This window comes from Sus scrofa, chromosome 11 (genome assembly GCF_054392235.1).
Source record: "Sus scrofa isolate SSC_HxYL_T2T_F1_AM1 chromosome 11, Sscrofa_HxYL_maternal_Yorkshire_Landrace_v2.0, whole genome shotgun sequence".
Classification (NCBI taxonomy): domain Eukaryota; kingdom Metazoa; phylum Chordata; class Mammalia; order Artiodactyla; family Suidae; genus Sus; species Sus scrofa.
In genome coordinates, this window is record NC_139393.1 from 22,166,537 (window position 1) to 22,189,382 (window position 22,846).

The following is a 22,846-nucleotide window of genomic DNA, read 5'->3' on the forward strand; positions in this document are numbered from 1 at the left end:
TTCTCAGTGGGTTAAGGATCCAGCATTGCATCTTCTCAGTGGGTTAAGGATCCAGCATTGCCATGAGCTGTGGTGCAGATTGCAGACACGGCTCGGATCCTGCATGGCTGTGGCTGTGGATGTAGCCCAGCAGCTACAGCTCCAATCAGACTCCTAGCCTGGGAACCACCATATGCCTGAGTGTGGCCCTAAAAAGCAAAAAAAAAATAAAAGATGACTGGGGCAAAAAGAAGATCAAGGCAGACAGGGCCACTGTTCAGTGCAGGTTGAGGAATGTTCTGGAGTTCCTGTCGTGGCTCAGTGGTAACACACCCGACTAGTATTCACGGGGATGTGGGTTCCATCCCTGGCCTCCTTCAGCAGGTTAAGAATCCAGCACTGCTGTGAGCTGTGGTGTAGGTCACAGATGCAGCTTGGATCCTGTGTGGCTGTGGTGTAGACCAGCAGCTGTAGCTCCCATTGGATCCCTAGCCTGGGAACCTCCATATGCCACAGGTGCGGCCCTAAAAAAAAAAAAAAAAAAAAAATAGTCGCATTCTTCTATCGTTGTTTAATTTGACTTTGCCGTGAAAAAAAAAAATGATCCTTAGATGAGAAAGGGTGCAACAAAACTAAGCAAGAAATCACAGAAACCAAAGATTGGGGAAAAGATCAGAAGAGAAAGGTAACTGCTGTGTCCTGGCTGATACGAAATATACCCCAGAATACCTCCCGAGAGAGAAGAGCCTTGCCACGTTTAGGGTGTTTGAGGAACTGGGGAGATGGGGGCGGGGAGGCACCGGGTCTGCGGCCAATGTGGGGCAAATACTGAGTGCAAATGACCACCTGGAACCAGCACGGAATCCATAAGAACAGATCAGGTCATGCTGGCTTTTAGCTTCCTTTTTTGTGTGTGTCTTTTTAAGGCTGCACCTGTGGCCTATGGAGGAGCCCAGGCTAGGGGTTAAATAGGAGCTGCAGCTGCCGGCCTACACCACAGCCACAGCAACTCGGGATCTGAGCCACATCTGCGACCTGCACCACAGCTCATGACAACTCCGGATCCTTAACCCACTGAGCAAGACCAGGGATCGAACCTGCCTCCTCATGGATACTAGGCAGGTTCATTACCACTGAACCATGACAGGAACTCACTAAGTTGCTTTTTGACAAGATTACTAGATGGAGAAACTGTGGTAACCCAGGAGACCAAATTCCAAAACGTGTTTCTTTCTAAAGTCTTCCTGATGCTCCCATGGACAAGACAGACAAATGCCAGGTAGGTGCCGGTGAAAAAAGACAGAGTGGGAGTTCCTGTTGTGGCTCAGCAGGTCAAGGACCTGACCCTGTCTCCATGAGGATGCGGGTTTGATCCCTGACCTTGCTCAGTCAGTTAAGAATCTGCCTTGGTCGCAAGTTCCAATTCAACCTGTGGCCTGGGAACTTCCATATGCTGCAGCTGTGGCTGTAAAAAGAAAACAATGAAGAAAAAGATGGAGGGATTGCTGTTGAATAACCATCCGGAGATACTGTTTAAGGATCCGCGTCAACCCAGTTTCCAGGTGGGAGTCACAGGACTCCACCTGGTACAGTAATTTATCATAGACTTGGACAGAGATATATAGAAGGAACATTTTGATCTGTAATAGCTGGAAGCTGTTAGGTGGTGAAAATAATGTGATCAGATTCTAAAAGAACTTGATTGACAGGCAGAAACAGTGGACCAAGACGAGCCAGATAGAATATCCTGGTGATTTAGACGAGACCCTGCTCTTCGGTCCACTGAGACAACAGGGTGGAGAAGGACAAGGCGGGGAAGCCGGTCTGTTATAGATCATTTACTCAACCACAGGCGCCGCAAGGCAATAGGACAACTGATGTGACCGCCGGAAAAGTGGATATAACCAAGCATAATGAAAAGGCTGTGTGCAGGGACACTGGTCCTGCTCAGGCCCCGGGGCCACCGTTCGGGTGGGGGGAGACCACATTCTGTGAGGGCAGGACTAGACGGGGCTCGGAGGAGGAGGAGGTGTTAGGCCGACCTGGAGACGACATCACACAAAGAACTACGGAAGCAGAGTTCCCTGGTGGCTCAGTGGGTTAAGGGCCTGGATTCCTCACTGCTGTGGCTTCAAATACCTAATGATGTGCCACACAAAGCCAAGACCTGACCTCGCCATCTGCACAGAAGGACTAGCACAGTCCCGGCTTCAGGAAAAAGGGGTCAAGGAAAGGAAATGACTCCCAACAGGCGGAGCCACGCACGGTGGGATGAGTGTTTTCAGAAGCTGGGGGTGGGCTTCCTGCCTGCGGGAGGGCTGGCAGCCTTGATGTTGCCCTTGGCCAGGCAGGGCGGGTTGGAGGGTGCTTCTAATCCAGACACCGAAAAAACTGGGCTCAAATCCTGGTGCTCCTATGAACAGATCTCTGCTTTCTTAACATGGGTTTGCTCCTCTCTGCTGTCAGGAATGCAGTGTAAGGTGTGTGTGTGTGTGTGTGTGTGTGTGTGTGTGTGTGTGTGTGTGTGTGTGTGTGTGTGTGTGTGTGTGTGTGTGTGTGTGTGTGTATTTGTGTTTAGGAATAGGAAGAACAGACTGGTTGGGATGGGCGGGGAGCAGAAAGGAGCAGGATTACAAAATTCTAGAAAACATAAAACACCGGTAACCAAAAACTTTACAAAAGGTCTCCAAAAAAAGTATGGTAGCTCTGTGGCATCAGCCAGTGGACCTGTACCAGCGCCCTGGCGTCCCCCAGCCAGCCCCGTTATCACCTCTCTGGGCCCTCTTGACAAGAGAACACTGGGGACACCCACTTCCCACAGTGACAGACGTACCCCATTATGAGTCCACACAGCCTTGAAGCCACTTGGCTTGATGGTTCCTACAGCATTGCCGCCTATAGAAGGGGGAATCCTTCTAAGGTCTCCCTCTAACCCCAGCAGTCCTTCCCATCCTGGGGACCCTAATGGACCGGAGAGGAAGGCCACCGAAGGGCCACAGCCGGAGTCAGGCAGCAGAGCTGAAGAGGGGGAGGCAGGCAGAGGGAGCACCCGAGCTGTGCCAGCCGTGCCCTCCAGCCCAAGGCACGCCCGCGCTGTGGATCAGCCTGGGGTGCCAGTGAAGGACCCCAGTCCCTAAATGGCCCCTATAAACCCGCCGGAAAGTGTAAGGTTAACATTATTCAGGGCCACCCTCTTCTTCTAGCAGCAGCTTTAACATGGACCTTGGAGGAGGAGGAAGAAACAACGATGCGAAGCACGTTCAAGTCTGACTCGCAAGGTATCATTTTAGGATTTTATGGTGATTTTCAGTGACTTGGAGATGCTACACATCCACCCAAGAGAAGGTAAAAGGCACAGAAGGAGCACAGCCCAGGCCAAAGGGAACTTCTTCTTGACCATCTTACACGAGGACAGTCTTAGTTAAGGCCACGGCCAAGGCACTGTTTCTAGAACTTGGCGTCAAGGCTCAAGGCTCAGGGAAGAAACAGGGCCAAAGGGTAAAATGCTTTAAATTTTGAATGAAAATTTTGAGTTTTGCAAGGGGAGGAAATATTTAGCACTGGAGTTAGAAGGGAAGATAAGGGTCTATCCACACTCAGTTCGTTCCGTGACGTTTCCTGTACCTCTATGGATATTTATTGTATACCTACTGTATACTGGGCAGGATATAAAGATGGACAAACCCCACCCACCCTCTCAGAATTAAATGCTCATGGGCAAGATGAAGTATGAACAAAGTGGGGGGAGTCAGCCTGTGCGGAGCATAAGCGAAAGCCCACCAACTGCTGAAGACACAGGAGCCTCTTATTCTAAAACACACCATCTCCACGTGGTCTCTGCAGACATTTGGGGGTGACTGGTTCATCCTACCACATTCTAGTAACCATTTTTTCTTTTGTTTTCAGTCTGTGTTCTTGCTGAAGAGCCACAAAAGGCAGGAAAGGGTGAGAGTCCCACAGAATCTATCCTAAGACCCTGCTCCCTGCAGAGTGGGTGGGGCCGGGGGTGGTGCCCAGGGTGGGTGGTGCCTCGCTGGTCTAGCCAGTGCCAAGCCCTAGAGAGGACCAAGGGGCGTGCTGGGCACGTAGCCCCCGAACCTGGATGTGCGCCCCTCTCCTTAACTGCAGAAGGGAGACAGAACAGGAAACAGAGTCCCTGATTAAGACAGAATAACCTGGGAAAGGACCAGAAGTCCATCTCTTTACTCAAGCTCTGCACAGGGACGCCCACGTTTAAAGAGGCTCCAGTCAGTTACTCGCTGGTTCCCTGAGGTCTGGGCACCAGGTCTTAACTAGGATGGATGGGCTCCCCCAGACTCTTTCAGTGGCACCTGGTAGGGAATAAATCAGAGCCCCTCACCTGGTACCCTTAAAGCCCAATTCAATTTGTATTGAGGGGAAGGGACCCTGGAGAAGCCTTTTGGTGGCAGAATCCCAACTCACACACATCACGCCACAAAACAAAAAAAAGATTAACCAGACCCAGCCTATTAGAAACAGTGTAGGGGAGTTCCCATCGTGGCGCAGTGGAAACGAATCCCACTAGAAACCATGAGGGTGCAGGTTCGATTCCTGGTCTTGCTCAGGGGGTTAAGGATCTGGTGTTGCCATGAGCTGTGGTGTAGGTCACAGACACAGCTCAGATTCTGCGTTGCTGTGTTTGTGTTGGAGGCTGGCAGCTGTAGCTCCGAGTCAACCCCTAGCCTGGGAACCTCCATATGCCACAGGTGTGGCCCTAAAATGCAAATGAAAAATAGAAAGAAAGAAACAGTCGAAGGATGAGGATCTGATCTTTCAGCATCAGGGTGAGGGAGGGGGATCACGGTTACCTGCCCAGGTGGCTTTTCGAACCAACTCTATAGAGTTTTCTTCCTCTTAGTCCATTTCTGCGGTGGGGGCAGGATGGGGGCGGGGTGGGGGGGCAAGTAGAGCCTCGCTGCTCAGACTCTAATGTGCAGAGCAATCACCCAGGCATCTTGTTAAAATGCATCTGATTCTGTAGGTCTGAGATTCTGCCTTTCTCAGCAGCTCTTGGCAGCAGCTTCTGCTGCTGATCCATGGACCACACCTGGAGTAGCTTTAGAACAGATGATAGATCCGTGCCCCTAGCAACTGCCAGACCTGCCCATCCCTTGACCCACCTGCCGAGGATAACAAGGAATTCACCACAAAAGGGTCAAGAAGGGGAAAGCAGCCTGAGTTTCACCTGAGGGCTTGTTGCTCAGAGCTGGCCCTGGGCTGGTCACCTACTGCTTCTCCCCCCCACTTCCTCCTTTACAACGCGGGGAGCTGCTCTGCAGGGCAAAGGCCCAGGGCTTAAACATCTATCCCAAACTCAGGAAGTGTGCTTCCATCAAGAAAAAAATATTAGGAGGTTCCCATTGTGGTTCAGCGGAAATGAACCCGACTAGTATCCATGAGGATGCGGGTTCAATCCCTGGCCTCGCTCCGTGGGTTAAGGATCTGGCGTTGCCCTGAGCTATGGTGTAGGTCACAGTCACAGCTCGGGTCCTGCATTGCTGTCGCTGTGGTGTAGACCAGCAGGTGCAGTTCCGATTCAAACCCCTACCAATTCAAACCCCTACCTGGGAATTTGCATATACTGAGGGTGTAGCCCTAAAAAGCAAATTAAAAAAAAGCTAGAGGAAAGGCATTGATTGGATGGGAAGGAACTAAGATGTCTTCTTAATCGGCCCAGGAGAGACGCTCCACGCCCAGCACTCACCTGCACCAGCCCCGTCCCCTGAGCCACCCTGAGGACAAGTCTTAGGTCTCCTCCACGCAGAGGGGGGGCCCTGGGTGCAAAGGAGCTGAGCGACATGAAGGGAGGGGCCAGGCCTTGGAAAATAGCGCCACCCCCAGGAACCCGGCCTGACACCTCCCCCACCCCCCACCCCGCCCCCTGATGGAGCCACTTCCAGGAAGACAATGACCTCCCCAGAACAAAGGTAGAGGCTGACAGAAGCCCCTGGAGGGAAAGCTCATGAGGAATAAAGCTCTTCCTTCTCCCACTGTGCTTGTCCAGGCGTGAACACAGCACCCAGCGATGTTAATAAGGTTCGTGATCACACCGAACCCACGCCTCTGAACACAGCTGCTCTGTATTCGGGACCCAGTCACCCTCCTCCCTTGATAAACACCTCCTCCGTTTTCTCCCTCCAATCAACTACATATTATTCCATAACGCCGATTGAAATACAGTGAGCATGAATGATGGGGCTTTGCTAAGAGCCTGACTCTTCATGCTGGGCCGGCACATCCTCAGAGAACCTCACCCCAGGGGCTCGGCCCCCAGTCTCCCTGGACCTCAGTCCGACAGCTCCTCCATTTCTCTCCAGTGTCAACCCAAAGGGCCTTCCTGGGCTTGAATTCCCAAGGATTCTTGGTGGACTTTCCCAACAAGTTCTTTTTTTTTTTTTTTTTTTTTTTTTGGTCTTTTTTGTTTGTTTGTTTTGTTTTGTCTTTTTGCTATTTATTTGGGCTGCTCCCGCGGCATATGGAGGTTCCCAGGCTAGGGGTCGAATCGGAGCTGTAGCCACCAGCCTACGCCAGAGCCACAGCAACATGGGATCCAAGCCGCGTCTGCAACCTACACCACAGCTCAGGGCAACGCTCCGGATCGTTTACCCACTGAGCAAGGGCAGGGACCAAACCCGCAACCTCATGGTTCCTAGTTGGATTCGTTAACCACTGCGCCATGACAGGAACTCCTTTTTTGGTCTTTTTAGGGCTGCACCTGCGGCATATGGAGGTTCCCAGGCTAGGGGTTGAATCAGATCTGCAGCTGCCAGCCTACACCACAGCCACAGCAAGTGGGATCCAAGCCACATCTGCCACTACACCACAGCTCACGGCAATGCCAGATCCTTAACCCACTGAGCAAGGCCAGGGATCAAACCTGTGTCCTCATCGGATTCGTTAACCACTGAGCCACGGCGGGAATCCCCAACAAGAAGTTCTCAAACTTCTCCAGGCTGGGTCCCTGGCAGACAATTAGGGTACACGCGGTGTTTTGGAACTGCCTTTGCCATCGTGAGCAGCCCAGTGGGGGTGGGGTGTGCCTGGTGGATGGAGCTGATGGAAAAGAACTTTGGGGTGGGGGGGGTAGGTTTCCATCAGGAACAAGCCAAGGCTGGAGTAGGAGGTCTGCAGGCAGAAAGGCCCCCAGGATGGGGGGGTCTGTATACACAGATCCACCGAGTGGCTCCGGGAGCAAAGAGGAAGGTTCATTACTGAACCAAGGTTGGGAAGAAGTGCAAAAATAACGTGTGTGGAGATCACGAAGAATGTCCCTTCTCTGCCCCAAAGGCCCAACACAGCATCAGACGGAATAGGTCCGCCCCGCTCCAACCCAATGGATTTTCAGGGCTCTCTGGGTGGTCCCATGGGGAGGGGCTGGTGTTCTCCTGGCACTGAGACGAAGGCCACTGCTGATTCGCTGGGGGGGGCCCAATTATCAGGTTCGAGGCCCCCCACCCCAGCTCTGCCTCAGGAGCCACACCTCCCCCCATCACTCCAGCAGGGACTCCAGCAGGGACTCCAACAGGGAATCAAGGCCCAGGTTGTAATTATCAATTCCTCCATTCAATTTGCACCCCATCCCCACGGCGGGTTTCCAGCCCCATTCCCGGTCCAGAGTCCCCAGGTGGTGGCTGACCTCGAGAACAAAGAGGTCCACCATCTCTGAGAGACTGCTTTTTTTTTTTTTTTAGCTCACTGGCTTGGGGATTCAACTCTTACACTTTAATTAGCAATTATGAACCATGTGCAATTCTGGAAATGGGCAATTTTTGACAGGGCTGATGGGAGACAGGAATATTTCTCAGGATTTCCCAGAGAAAATCACACTCAGAAAGAAAAAAAAAAAAAATCTCTTGGAATAAAATCTAAACTCCTTCCCACAGCCTGCAAGGCCCTCCGTGAGCTGGCCCTGCCCCTCCCCTTCTCTGCTGCTCTGGCTCCTTTGTGCCTCTTGCGGTTTGTCAAATACGTCAACCCCGAGACACACCCCACCCTCACCCCAGGGCCTTTGCACCACCTTTGCCTCTTACCAGGGATGCTCTTCCCCAGCCATCTGCCTGCTCACTCCCTCGCTCCGTTCAGGACTCGCTCACGCAGCACTGTCAGATGCAACTTCACCGGCCACCAGAAACACACACTCACTCACATCCACACGCAAACTGACCCTTTTATTCCTACTCAGGTTGAATCTCAGGCAATTTGATGTTTAGTTAAAGTCTTATTGATGACAGGTGCATTTCTGTTTCAAAGGGCAAATGCAAATGACGTAACTCTATTTCCCTTTTTGTTTCCCTTCGTTTTTTGCTTTGATTCCTTTTCCAAACGCCTCTCCTTTCACTGCAACTTCCAAAATTGAAAACCATGGAGTTTGTCTCTAAAGAGAGCTTTTGGGATCGTATATTAAGTGATCCCCTTGGCACACTGGAATCTGAAGACTTCGAGGACGACGTAAGTTGGAGAAAAGCTGGAGACCACCGGGCTCCAAAGGGTGGCACAGGGTGGACCAGGGCCAGTGCCAACTGCTTCCTGAGCCCTGGGATTCACGGCTTCACTCCACCGTGAGCACAGCCCAAGTGAGCTTAACCCTCCAGCAGGCTTAAGTTTATACGACACGTACTAAATCAAACAGGGTCTTGGAGTTCCCATCGTGGCTCAGTGGTTAATGAATCCGACTAGGAACCATGAGGTCGTGGATTTGATCCCTGGCCTTGCTCAGTGGATTAAGGATCTGGCATTGCTGTGAGCTGTGGTGTAGGTTGCAGACGCAGCTACAGCTCTTATTAGACCCCTAGCCTGGGAACCTTCATATGCCATGGGTGTGGCTCTAAAAAGACCAAAAAAAAAGGGGGGGGGGCAGAGAGAACCAAATGTGGCACCACAAAGCCCTGCTTTCAGTAATATGAATAAAAACACCCTCAAGATTGCTTTTCAGGGAGTTCCCATCGTGGCTAGAATCTGACTAATATCCATGAGGACATGGGTTCAATCCCTGGCCTCATTTAGTGGGTTAAGGATCTGGTGTTGCTGTGAGCTATGGGGTAGGTCAAAGATGTGGTTCAGATCTGGCATTGCTGTGGCTGTGGTGTAGGCCGGCAGTGGTAGCTCCAATTAGACTCCTCCCCCAGGAAATTTCCATATACTGCAGGCATGACCGTAAAAAAAAAAAAAAAAAAAAAAGATTGCTTTTGAAGGCAGCAAAGCCAAAAACAAAGCATGTAAGTTACAGAGATATCTAGATATCAAGGCAAATTGTTCTTTGCAGAAACCCTTTGTAAAAGTGAAGTTAGATTCTGGAAAAATGGACTTTTCCCTCTAAGGACAGCTTAAAACTCTACGTACTATCTAAAAAAACAATCCCAAGAAGCTTCTAAAAGACAAAAAGAAGGTGGCGCACTGGCCAGGGATCTTGGGACCCAAGAGACGACATGGCAGTGAGTTTCCTGAGTTTTCTCTTGGCTTCACCTACCCTTGAGCAGGGGCTCAAAAAGACAGCAAGCAGAAACCCCAACAGGCACAAACAAAAGCCCCAACAGACCAGGCCTGGGGCAGCCCATTGAGACAGACCTTTAGACAACAGCCTCAGCAGGGCAAACCCCACCACAAAGAGTAGGGGAGTATCCCCCCAAGTCTGAGTCCTGCTCCCACACTCTTCAGAGGCACAGAACCAGCCCCGGAGTTTTAAGGGGTGCCCTTCCCCCAATGTATCCAGAGACGCCATGGCAAGTCCTGATAGACTCAACAAGCCTTAAATCTGCAGAGCGTGTATTGTCTTTACTGCATGGACTTGGGGCCTGCTGTACAGCCTGGTGGCTCTAATTTCCTGTGTCAAGTGACCTCTAAGACGTAACCATACCTGCTGCTCCAGGCTGTACCTCCTTCCCGCGATGACTAGAAACTTTCTCACGATTGGAGTTACTAACGATAATCACAAGACTGAAATCTTGTGTCCTTGGGACCCAAAATTAAGCCAATGGATTTTTCTCAACTTACAAAAGAAAAGAGCCAGAGGAAGCCTAGGCATGAAGGGTTTTTTTTTTTTAATTGGTAAATTTTCTGGTCTCAGTTCCTATTTAGCCCTGAATTTCTTACTTTCTAGACTTGCTTCTATCCACGTTATATGAATAAGAATTGCTTTTCAGGAGTGCCCACTGTGGTGCAGTGGATTGGTGGTGTCTCTGCAGCACCAGGATGCAGGCTCGATCCCTGGCCTGGCACAGAGGGTTAAAGGAGGTACCACTGCCACCACTGTGGCATAGGTCACAATTGGGCTCGAATTTGACCCCTGGCCTGGGGACGTCATGTGCCGAGTGGCAGTGGAAGTAGGAAAGAAAAAAAAGAAAGAACTCTCTTCAAATACTGAAATACCATGTCAAAGGCAGGACAAAAAGATTACTTGAGCTTAGATTCACCACATTGGATTTACTAAGACGGGAAAGTCAACTCAGGCATTTTAGAAGTTTTTCAGCAAGAGTTGAAATCAAAAAGAATTGTTTTCATTAGAAACTTAAATTACTCAGAAACCTCCAGCACACCTGTCAGCTGAGGTTCCACGGTGTCTGCGGTCGCGGGTGGAGGGGACACCTCCATGGAGCTGTTCAAGGTCATGGATGAGGCCGGATGCTGGGAAGGTTCCAGGTGACAGGTGGCCCGGGCAGGCGAGCTCCGGTCACAAGCACCTTGCCATCTTGGGGGCTTTGCCCAGGTGACAAAGTAAGGCACAGAGTCGGGGGAAACGTGCCCCTGCTGTCTATACCACTCTGTCTCCAAGGATGGGAAGTTTTGGAAGATACGAGGCAGCACTGTGGCCCAGCGCTGGCACACTTGTGATGGGCAGCTCTCCGGCCAAGGAAGCCCAGCTTCTCAAGCAACGCCGTAGGGGGCAGATGTGGACAAGTGGGGTCAGAGCAGGACAGAAGGGATGGAGTGAAAGCCACATGGTACCTGCAGCCGAAGTTTGCGTGGACTTCTGAGGCCTTTGGGGGATGGGGATGGGGGAAGATGCCAGAACCCACTGAGGGACACACTGGGGACAGGTAGCTAAGGTCCTCAGCTTTGGATGGGGGCTGTCAACCCACCCTTTGCTTATTCTTTTCTTTTCTTTTTTTTTTTTTGTCTTTTTGCATTTTCTAGGGCCTCACCCGCGGCATATGGAGGTTCCCAGGCTAGGGGTCCAATCAGAGCTGTAGCTGCTGGCCTACACCACAGCCACAGCAACACAGGATCTGAGCCGCGTCTGCAACCTACACCACAGCTCACGGCAACGCCGGATCCTTAACCCACTGAGCAAGGCCAGGGATTGAACCCACAACCTCATGGTTCCTAGTCGGATTCGTTAACCACTGAGCCACGACGGGAACTCCCCCTTTGCTTATTCTGACAATTCAACCCCTTTGCTGTTTTCAGTTCACTTCCATGTTCGCTCTCTCTCTCTCTCTGACACACTCATGCATCACACACCCAACTGTGCAAAACTCTTTTGGTTGCAAAAACCAGAGATTCACCAGGAGGAGGAGCCCCAGGGGACGGGAGCCCCCCCCCCCCACCGCCCCCGGCACCTGCACGCCCAGTACAACTAAACACCTAACCCTGACCTCGAGGGCTGCTCTCCTGTACAGGCTGGGGACACAAACAGGATGGCACATGTGCTGGAAAAATCGAGTGGGGTGGCACAGCCTGGCTGGGATGAGAACTTCAACCAGGCCCAGCAATCGGGTCTGCTGTCTGGTGCACCACAGGGGGCCCAGTATTTTCTGGTGAACCAAGCATGGAAGCCAGTGGGGCTGGCGAGAGACCAATGGCTCGAGCAAGGCGGCCGATGCTCCATCTGAAGGGAGGGATTGTCAACGGTGAGGAATTGAAAGGCGGAAATATGGGTTCACACGCTGTCACTTCAACCTGCCCTGAGACGCCAATTCATTCCAGGGTAGAAAGATAACCTGAGGCCTGTTTTAAAAATTGAAGAGGGATCCTGCGGTGTAGCACGGGAACTAAGTCTGGTCACTTATAACGGAGCCTGAGAATGTGAGAAAAAACAATGTATACATGTATATGTAACTAGGTCACCTTACTGTGCAGTAGAAAATTGACAGAACACGGTAAACCAGCTATAATGGAAAAAACGAAAATCATTATGAGAAAAATAAGTAAATTTTAAAACCAAAAAAAATAAAAATAGAAGTTGACGAGGGAGTTCCCACAGTAGTAACAAAACTGACTAGTATCCATGAGATTTCGCGTTCGATCCCTGGCCCAGGATCCAGCCGTGAGCTGTGGTGTAGGTTGCAGACACAGCTTGGATCTGGCGTTGCTGTGGCTGTGGTGTAGGCTGGCACCTGCACGTCCGATTGGGCCCCTAGCCTGGGAACCTCCAAATGCTGCGGGTGGGGCCCTAAAAAATAAAGTTTGTTTGAACCTTATGGATTCAAATCAGACAGCACCAAACTGCAAGTGGTTAAGAGCCCTCCACCAGCAGAAGCGGGGTGGGGGCGGGGGGAACGGACATATGATCGGCCGGAGCTTAAAGCCTGATGGGCTGCTTGTGACGGGTGGTCCCTGCCTTTCGATTTCCTAACCTTGAGGCAATTAATTACAAGCTTAGGTTCCGCTTGGCTTCCTTAGGGCACCACCGCCTTAGAGCCTCCTCAGTCTCAGGGCCTCCGTATTTAACTAATCGAGCTCCAGCAGTGGAGACAGGAGCATGCAGAGGCTGGGGGTCAAGCAAGCCAGACCTGAGAGGCCCTGGCTTTTCCCCAGCGTGGGAAAACCAGCTAATGGACTACAAGCTACATGCTTTTACCTATCCCAGGTCACAGGCCACTTTGGATACGTGGGTCTCCCGCTTAGGCTAGGAGGCTGGTAAGTGAACGGCAGACTGTACGGTATCAGATGCGAAACCACCACCATTACAACCCCGGCCGGGAGTGGAACAGGTCAACACGACAGACCGGAGCCGGAGGTTCTCCTTGGCAGCAAGCCAACTTCGCCTTCTACCGAAAGGGATCCAAAAAAGAAAGCCTGGTGGGTGAGTCCTGGGTAGCATCACAGACTGGGGCCAGATGATCAAATGTGCAAAATGAAAGAACACCTTACGATGCCGTTACTTTGCAAGAATCTTTAAATACCGAACTGTTCACTGCAAGAACATGCGAGCTGCTACCCTGCTTTCAAGATGACTGGTTTCCTTCACATTGAATAAAGAACCAACCGCTGAGAGCTTGGCCTTTCCTGCAACTCAAAAAGCCTACTATGCTTTTAAAGCATGGAAGCCTTTTTTTTTTTTTTTTTGTCTTTTTGCCTTTTCTAGGGCCACTCCCGCGGCATTGCAGGTTCCCAGGCTAGGGGTCGAATCGGAGCTGTAGCCACTGGCCTACACCACAGCCACAGCCACAGCATAAGCCGCATCTGCAATCTACACCACAGCTCATGGCAGCGCCGGATCCTTAACTCACTGAGCAAGGCCAGGGATTGAACCTGCAACCTCATGGTTCCTAATCGGATTCGTTAACCACTGCACCATGGGAACTCCTGGAACTCCTCTACAGCCATCTCCACATTTGGAAGAAGAGGGTCTTTTTTTTTTTTTTGCTTTTTAGGGCTGCCCCCACAGCACATGGAGGTTCCCAGTCTAGGGGTCAAATCGGAGTTGTAGCCACCAGCCTACACCACAGCCACAGCAATGCCAGATCCAAGCCATGTCTGTGATCCAAGCCATGTCTGCAACCTACACCGCAGCTCACAGCCATGCCAGATCCTTAATCCACTGAGCGAGGCCGGGGATTGAACCCACATCCTCATGGATACTAGTCACGTTCGTTACTGCTGAGCCTCAGTGGGAACTCCAAAGAAGAGGGTAATTTCATGAGCACAAAAGATTTCTTGGTATGCTGCTATTTAAAAAAAAAAAAAATCTCAAGGGAATCAGGGAGTGGGGAAAGAGTGTGATCATAATAGAAGTAGTTTTTTGTTTTTTTCTTTTTTCAGCTGCACCGACAGCATATAGACGTTCCCAGGTCAGGGGTCGAATCAGAGCTGCAGCTGAGGCCTAGGCCACAGCCACAGCAACCTTAGATCCTTAACCTAGTGAGGGAGGCCAGGGATCAAACCCACATCCTCAGAAACAACATCAGGTCCTTAACCCCCTGAGCCACAACGGGAACTCCTTGGAAATCATTTTTAAAGTAAATCTTGGTAGCCACCCTACAGTTCCCACCATTTGTCTTTCTTGAATAACATGTTGAAATCTCATCTGGCACCTTAGGGAGCGAGAACGGGGATAACTAGTACACCGTTCATTCCTGTTTTCCGGATGTATCCTCCCGCGGTCCTTCTGTAGGTTCTGACCAGCTCCTACCAGTCGGTGTTCAGAATCATGCTCAAAGAAATGGCCGCTCGCAACGAGCTGGAGGAGGATGCTGACATTTCTGTGACGGGTCTTCTGGAGAGTGATGCCAGAAGGAAACTGGGAATTCTGTAAGTGCCTGGAGAGAGGGGGGCGCTTGGTCAGTGGCATCAGGCAGGCCAGAGCAAGCAGCAGGGAAAGCGAAGATCGGGCCACCGGAGAACAGAGCAAGGCCAGGGCCGGCAGGTCTCCTGTGTCCAAGAGCAGGCACCAGCCAGGCACAAGGACACGAGCAAGATTAGGGGTCAGGGGGCAAGATGATCTGGCTGCCAGAACTGAAGAGCAATGAAATCTATTAGCAGGGGCCGTGGAGGAGAGGACCAAAGGGAGGCGGTGGCAGAGGCTGGAAATCCAGCGCAGGAAAAGCTGCGAAGAAACCGTGAACTTGTACACGAGTCTGGGGAGCCAGTCTGGGGTCTGAGCCTTTCAAGAGAGGGGACAATGGGAGATCGAGATCCTGGACATTTCTTAGCCTTATCCCAGGCTAGCCACTGGCTTTGCACGCTCCCTGCGGTGGGGGAAAGCCCTGAACCTCACTGAGCTGGGGTTCCTGGCAAGAGCCCACATTTGGAGTAGGGAATGATGAGCTGCCTGTGGACCATTGCTGGCACCGCGTCTTTCTAGTTGGCATGATCCCAGGTCACCAAATGCTTGGGAAACCCGTTTGTACGTCCAGCCTGTGGTGCACGGAAGCCTGGACGTTCACTTAGCAGCTGTCAGAAACCTTGGCAAACCAGGGCGAGGTCGGGCATCCAGTGGGTCTCTGGCAGCCTCTCCAATAGTGGCACCAAGGAGCAGGTTGTAGGGAATGGGAAGCCCTGCAGAACCTCCTTAGTGAGTGGAGGCTCTGACCAAAACCAGCAAGAGACTGACTGCCAGCAACCTCTGCTTTGGGCTCAATTCGGTCCTGGGGCCGGAGCCCCCTGGGGTTTCTCTAGGAAAGGAGAGGCGAAAGCCACAAGGCAAAGCATGAGGAACTGCTACACGCTCAGATCCTTATACAGCAGCAAAAAGCAGATCCCAAATAATACCCCAATCACTTCGCCGGTATCACCCATGACACTTTCTTCCCTTCTTTCCCATCTAAGCCTATAACCAAGGCTTATTCTAACCTAAACGCACTCAGTCAATATCTCCTGAGCACCTACTGTGTGCTCAGCTATGCAGCAGTGTGTAACCCAGCCTCAATCACGGAGGAGCTAGTTAAGAAGGATTCCACTAGCTTGTAAAGGTGGTCAAAGAAAGACCCTTCCTCAAAAGGCCTTGGCTGCCTCTGGCTGGATCCCCTCTCTGGAATTAACTCTTCTTTTTTTTTTTAAGGGTCTCACCCATGGCATATGGAAGTTCCCAGGGAAGAGGTGGAATCATAGCTACAGCTGCCAGCCTATGCCACAGCCACAGCCACAGCAGATCTGAGCCACCTCTGTGACCTACACCGTAGCCCATGGCAATGCCAGATCCTTAACCCACTGAGTGAGGCCAGGGATCGAACCTGCATCCTCAGGGATACTAGTCCGGTTCATTGCCACTAAGCCACTTTGGAAACTCCATGGAATGAACCCTTGCATACAGGCAGCATCCTGCTCTCAGCCTTCAGGCTTCACCCCACCTTCCCCCTCAGGCCTTACTCCTTCACAGGTGACAGCTGGCGAGGTGACAACCTCCATCCCATTCAAAGGGTATGCAAATAAATAACACTTGGTACAAATGGGCCGTGAAGAGCTCGTTCTCAAGTTCTGCTCTTGCTTCTAATAGACCTTTGCTCTCTGCCAGGCAAAACAGCCCAGCCCTTTCCAGCAAAGGCTCTTTGCTTCCTGAGGTTGCTTGGGGTTAAATTATCATGCTCTCTTCAAGGAATCGGAACTGAGAACTTACCCTCTGGCCTGTCAAAGGCCTTCTCCTCAGATCCAATTAAGCCTGGGACGCTCACTCCTTCCGGCAGAGCCCCTTTCGACAGGCTCAGATCTGAGAACCAGGAAAGGCAGCGGCCCCTGGAGATCACCCTTATTTGGAAATAAAACAGTCCAAGCCCCTGAGATGCCAGGACGCCTGGCTTTGTGCACTGACATGACAGGGGATGGGGGGGTTTGATTGTATTTCAAGAGCTCTGCCTTAATGTGCCAGTCATTTCGGAGTGAGTTTCTTTGAACTTTTCCTGCCAAACACCAAGGAGTTTCAGGAGGCTCTGTCCGGCTCACAGATGGTGCTGTTTCTCTAAGCTATTTCCAAACGCAGCCTTCACCGAAATGGGCTCAAGCTGTAGAAAAAGCCAGCCGCACACGTTTGCCTCACAGAGCCGGTCTTGCATTTGCACCGCTCAGCCCTGTCCTCGCTTCCAAGAGGACCCCTGAGTTTATTTTGCACCGTCTGGGCACCAGCCCAGGTGCCCGGGTCGAAGGCCAGTGAGAGCGCTGACGGGCCCTGAATTCCTGGGTACAGACTGGAAGGGAGCCGGGTCCGGAAGCAGAGCCACCATCCTTCACCTCTCCGCCTGTGAAAGGATGGAGCAGGCCTAGCACTGTCTACACTGTAGCCGGACAATGTAAAGATGGATTGAGTCTCAGCTTTTAATGATTCACATTCTTTTTAGGTTGAAGAAAAACTTTGAAAAATACAAGGAAGCAATCCTCTGGATTATGAGGAAACGTGAACGTAAGAACCCCTCCCCCATTGTCCATCCCGTGATTTCCACCTCCTGGGGGCATCATGCTGCCTCCCACCCTTTGCCATGTCCGAAAAGGAGGCAGAGGAGTTCCCATCAAAGTTCAGAGGTTAACGAACCCGACCAGGAACCACGAGGTTGCGGGTTCGATCCCTGGCCTTGCTTAGTGGGTTGAGGATCCGGCATGGCCGTGAGCTGTGGAGCAGATGCAGCTCGGAACCTGTGTTGCTGTGGCTCTGGCGTAGGCCGGCAGCTATAGTTCCAATTAGACCCCTAGCCTGGGAACCTCCATTTGCCTCGGGTGCAGCCCCAGAAAAGACAAAAAGACAAAAAAGAAAAAGGAAGCAGAAACGCTTGATTCCTCACTTGAGCATCTACAGGGCTAGTAAGGTCTCAGCTGCTGGGGATAAAATCCTGAGCAAGCTGGACACGGCCTGAGACTTTGATGATGATGATGCAGGGGCGGGGGGCGCTGCCACATGGTCTAGGACCTCTACGTGCTTATCCTGTGGTGGTGATGGGGCTGGGGAGGGCAGGGGGTGAGGATAAATAAGAAAGCAGGGAATTCACATATAGAATGGCTGATGCCATGGTGGGAAGGGGATACTATGGGATCATGCAGGAGGGGATCTAGCCTAGTTTTGGGGGGCTCCACACAGTCATTATTAACACAAAGTTTAAGAAGGAAATAGCCGAGTTCCCATTGTAGCTCAGTGGTTAACAACCCTGTCTAGCATCCTTGAGGATGCAGGTTCGATCTCTGGCCTTGCTCAGTGGGTCAAGGATCCGGTGTTGCTGTGAGCTGTGGTGTAGGTCGCAGACGTGACTCGAATCTGGCCTGGCTGTGGCTGTGGTGTAGGCTAGTGGCTACAGCTCCCATTGGACCCCTAGCCTGGGAACCTCCCTGTGCTGCTAGTGTGGCGAAAGAAAGAAAGAAAAAAAGAAAGGAGGGAGGGAGGAAGGAAGGGCCCCTTTACCAGATACTGAAAGCCTCTGAGGTCCAGCTGTGCAGCTCTGCCAATCATGCTGGTTGCCAGTTTGGGAGGCTGACCAGGGAAAGCTTGAGCCAAGGGCCTGAGCTATCAGGCTGCTTACTTCAGAAACTTCAAACCACCATACGGGAGTTCCTGAGGCAGCTCAGCGGAAACAAATCTAATATCCATGAGGACGTAGGTTCGATCCGTGGCCTTGCTCAGTGGGTAAAGGATCCCGAGTTGCTGTGGCATAGACCAACAGCTACAGCTCTGATTCAACCCCTAGCCTGGCTGAACCTCCATATGGCACGGGTACAGCCCTAAAAAGCCAAAAAAAAAAAAAAAAAAAAAAAAAACCACCATCATATGGGATGTCTTTTCCATCACTAGATCCAACTAACGTAGAAATGGCAACAATACCCACAGCGGACATACCTAATCCATCCTGGTGCCTTTTCTGGCTGAGCCAGGACACAGCCCCAGACGCCCTCTCTAGGAAGTGTTCCTGTCTCTCCCCACCCCCCCACCCCCCCTCCCCCCCACCAGGACAAACATATGCCTGACTCCTACGGAGTGACTGCTGCGGGCCAGGTACTTTCACCCACACTGTCTGATTCCAATGAACCTGCGGAGCCACGTGAAGTAGGATAAAGAAACATGGGAAAGAGAAGGAGTATAGATGTATGACTGGGTCACTCTTCTGTACAGCAGAAATTGACAGAGCAATGTCAATCAACTCTAACTTTTAAATTTTTAAATAAATCAGTGGACAGGAATCAGAAAGGCAAAAAAAGAAAAAGAAAGACATTAAGGCTGAGACACTAAGCAACTTCCCTGAGATCACCCACCTGAGATAAACCACACTCTTGCCCCAGGCCCCTCAGGTCAGACCCAGGGCTCATCAATGAACCGCAAAAGGCTAGGGTGTCTGGGGATGAAAAGGGCCTTCAAAGCCTAAGTCTTATGTCCCCGTTGGAGTCAGGTGGCAGGAAGAAGAAGGAATCGCCCCCATCAGTTTCACAGAGGGAGGGCCCTGCCTCCCACCAAGACACACACAACGGGGTACCCCCAAACAAGGAGGGGGTTTCAGAGGCTCTGCAGCCAAAACCACCACAACAAACATCATTATACTCATTCTGTTGGGCTTGTCTGCTGCTTATATTTCTGTTCCCTTTGGGCCACAGACCCTGTGTCTTTTTTTTTCTTTTTTTTTTTCCTCTCTATTTTAGGGCCACACCTGCAGCATATGGAGGTTCCCAGGCTGGGGGTCGAATCGGAGCTACAGCTGCCAGCCGCAGCCACAGCCACAGCCACAGCAACTGGGGGATCAGAGCCACGTCTGCGACCTACACCACAGCTCACGGCCATGCCAGATCCTTAACCCACTGAGCGAGGCCAGGGATCAAACCCGAGTCCCCATGGATCCCAGTCAGGTTCGTTAACCGCTCTGCCACGAGGGGGAACTCCCCTGTGTCTTTCATCCCTTGGCACCTTGGCCAGGTACACAGTAGACACTCTATAAGTATTTTTTGAATAGATGTAGGCAGGCATGATTTTTTTGCTCCTTTTGGGGAATTAAGGCTTTTCAGGATACGCTACTGTCATGTGCCCAGGTAGGCCAGAGAATGCAATTCAATGTGGCTGGATTCCTCTAGGGCCTTGCCATGACCCCTGCCCACTCCCTGCTCCACTGGACAACTGAAGGCTACAAAGTTTGAGCTTTTTATACAGAAAAGCTGCATTTCTAACTGATAAGAGGCATGCCTTCAGAACCAGGGTACAGCCAGCCCCAAAGAAACCTCCCGGCCTCCTCTGAGATACAGACCCGATTGCTTCCAGGATCCAGGCCAGCATCTGATGTCCCAGGCACACAGCCTCCTGTCCCTCAACCCTCCGATTTCCAAGCCAAGCCTGGCTTCAGGGCACGTGATCCCTGCAGACACACTGAGCGCTCTGTGCTTGCTTTAATGCTCTGCCGTCACTGTCTTGAAAGTCTTAATAATTTTACAACAATCCCTGCGTTTTCATTTTGCACGTAGCCTCTCAGATGATGTAGCCTCTCCTATTCAGAGCCATCTCACCTGGAGAACACTAGCCAGCTCGTGTCATGAGCCATCCCATGCAAAGCTCCCCGTGTGGAGGACACAGGCCTTCTGCCTTCCACGAGGCAGCAGGCTCCATGCAGCATCATTTCAGAGCAAACTGCCAGGTCTCTGAAGGCAGCACGAACCCGTTTTAAGGAGCCTAATGCCTCTCCCCAGTAAAAGCAGGACCAGATATACAGCACAAACCAGAACATCTATGATTTTAGCATTCAGGTGGGAAAAAAAATAAATAACCATACCAATGTCCTCTTTTATCATTACCATTTCAAAAATGCTTTCTATTAATTTCTTTTTTTTTTAAATAAGGGCATTATTTTATTTTATGTTTGTCTTTTTAGGGCTGCACCCACGGCATATGGAGGTTCCCAGGCTAGGGGTGTAATCGGAGCTACAGCTGCCAGCCTAGGCCACAGCCACAGCAATGCAGGATCCGAGCCTTGTCTGCGACCCACACCACAGCAAACAGCAACGCCACATCCTTAACTCACTGAGCAAGGCCAGGGATCGAACCTGCAACCTCATGGTTCCCAGTCGGATTCACTTCTGCTGCCGCACGATGGGAACTCCTCTCTATTAATTTCAAATGGATACTCAGGAACCGCAGCTGGGCTCGGGTCTGCTCTTTCTTGATCATTTAGTTCTGCCAGTGGGTGGTGGAGAAGGGGCTCCTCAGGGGGAGACTGAGACCCGCTTCCAAACTTCTCAAGAGGGTCTTTCACCAACGCAGCCCCCGCCCACCTCTCTCATCTTCCTGGGGCAAAGTGCCCTCTTCAGAGCCCTAGCGGGCAGCCCTGTTGGTTCCTCAGATGCCCCTAGGCCATAGCTGTGGCTCCATCTCAGTGACACTACCTCACACCCCTTAGTTTCCCCAGGGTCTCCGACTTGCATCTTCTCCTCTCTCAGTCCTTTCTTCACACGGTTCCCAGCATAATCTAAAACTCTTCCCGGGCCTGCCACTGCCTCTAGGAAAATCCCACATCCCCCACGTCGCTTAGAAGGCCCTCACTTTGCCCTCTCCAGACACACTGGCTTTTTTGTGAGTCATCAGATGGGCCAGGCATTCCTGCCACAGGGCCTTTGGACTTGCTGTCCTCGCCTGCAGCACCCTCACTTCAATATCCTGGTGGTTTGCTCCCTCACTTTCGTCAGGTCTCTGCTGAATGTCACCTTCTCAGAAACAGTTCCTTTGACTACCCTTTATAAACCGGTACACACACACACACTCATATCACCATGCATCCTTCTCACCCGCTTAATGTTTCTTTAGGGAGCTCCTAGCCCCTGGCACATGCAATTTTTATCTGTTCACTTGCGCAGCATCCACCTCCCCTACGAGGGCAGCAGGGACTGCAGAGTCCCTAGACACCTAGGACAGTTTGGGGCACCCGACTTCACAATAGCTATTTACCCAGCACGGGAAGAAAGCAATGATCTAGCCCCGCCTCCTCCCGAGTCACGTGGCATCACTAAGCCCGCCCCCCGCCAACCTTCAACCACTGCGCCCCGATGCCAGGAACTCCACCGCGCACATGAGAGATCACTTCCACCTGGAGTGTCCTCCACCTTCCGGCCTCGTTGAGGCCCCTGGGGACTATCCCGGCACCCGCTGTGTTGGTTGATAAGCTCGGAGTTTCCCGCGTGAAATTCGGAGTTTGATGCTCCCCAGAGGCAGAAGGCTCCAGAACGGTAAGCGGCAGGCTTAAAAGCAGGGGCCGGTGGGGTGGGGGAAGTTCCCATAGTGGCTCAGTGGTAAGGAAACTGACTAGTATCCATGAGGACACAGGTTCGATCCCTGGTCTCGCTCAGTGGGTTGAGGATCCGGTGTTGCCGTGAGCTGTGGTGTAGGTCGCAGACGCGGCTGGGATCTGCTTTGCTGTGGCTGTGGTGTAGGCCGGCAGCTACAGCTCCGATTGGACCCCCTAGCCTGGGAACCTCCAGAAAAGCAAGGGAACTTACACCAAATGCTTGTCTTGGGTGGCATAAGATGAGGAGACTTCCATCCCTGCCCTCCAGAGGCTTAAAGTTCCCCTGGAGGCCTCACCTGGCTTCAGTGGCTTCAGGCACTTATTCATCCAGGTGGGCTAAAGGCACGCCTCTCTCAGGGCTGCATCCTGGAAGAGGACCCCCAAGGACTCCCCGCGGTGGGAACGAGGGGAGGTCGTCCATTCCAAGGACCTCTCCCTCCAGGGAAGAGGGTGGGGAGGCATCCATTGCCCCCGACCAGCTTGCAGGTCTACAGGCGGTCACGCCCTCCAGCACCGTCGTGGCCCCAGTGGGGCGCCAACCGAGCGGTCTTAACTGACCTCCCCAAACCCTGCCCCCAAGGAGGCCCCGCCCCCTTCCTGGGAAGAGCATCCCTGCTGCTACTGGAAGCTCCTCCTACCACTGCACCCGAGTGGTCCCCTTCCCACCAAGGGATGGGGGAGGGGACAGCAGTGTTGCTCCTTGGTGGTCCTCAGCAATTTACTTCCAAAATTCCACTGTTATAGAAATGGACCAAAATGAAGGTAAAAAGAAACTTGTTGCTGTGAAATCTAAACAGGATGCTTTTAAAAGACTCAATAGGAAAACAGCTTTTAAAAAAACCGCTTTGAGCTAGATGTGGGCCAAACATCCATAAAAGGTTGAGGAATACACAGAAATTTTGGGGGGGGCCGCACCCATGCAGAAGTTCCAGGGTCAGGGATGAACCTACAGTACAGCTGCA

At 51.8% G+C, this 22,846-nt stretch overlaps 1 protein-coding gene across 4 annotated transcripts in view; it reads left to right on the forward strand.

Moving 5' to 3' along the window:
* Nucleotides 1-22,846, forward strand: part of ERICH6B (glutamate rich 6B) — an 80,484-nt gene that overhangs the window by 37,807 nt on the left and 19,831 nt on the right. For 2 of the 4 annotated variants that reach the window (XM_084981801.1, XM_084981802.1), the window contains exons 7-11: nt 3,183-3,257; nt 3,886-3,924; nt 8,381-8,448; nt 14,333-14,469; nt 16,989-17,050. In XM_084981801.1, the coding sequence (XP_084837927.1) occupies nt 3,183-3,257; nt 3,886-3,924; nt 8,381-8,448; nt 14,333-14,469; nt 16,989-17,050 (381 nt within the window). Of the gene's footprint in view, nt 1-3,182; nt 3,258-3,885; nt 3,925-8,380; nt 8,449-14,332; nt 14,470-16,988; nt 17,051-21,589; nt 21,826-22,846 lie in introns of those variants that run through there. The other 2 variants (XM_084981803.1, XM_084981804.1) reach the window with 2 other exon arrangements.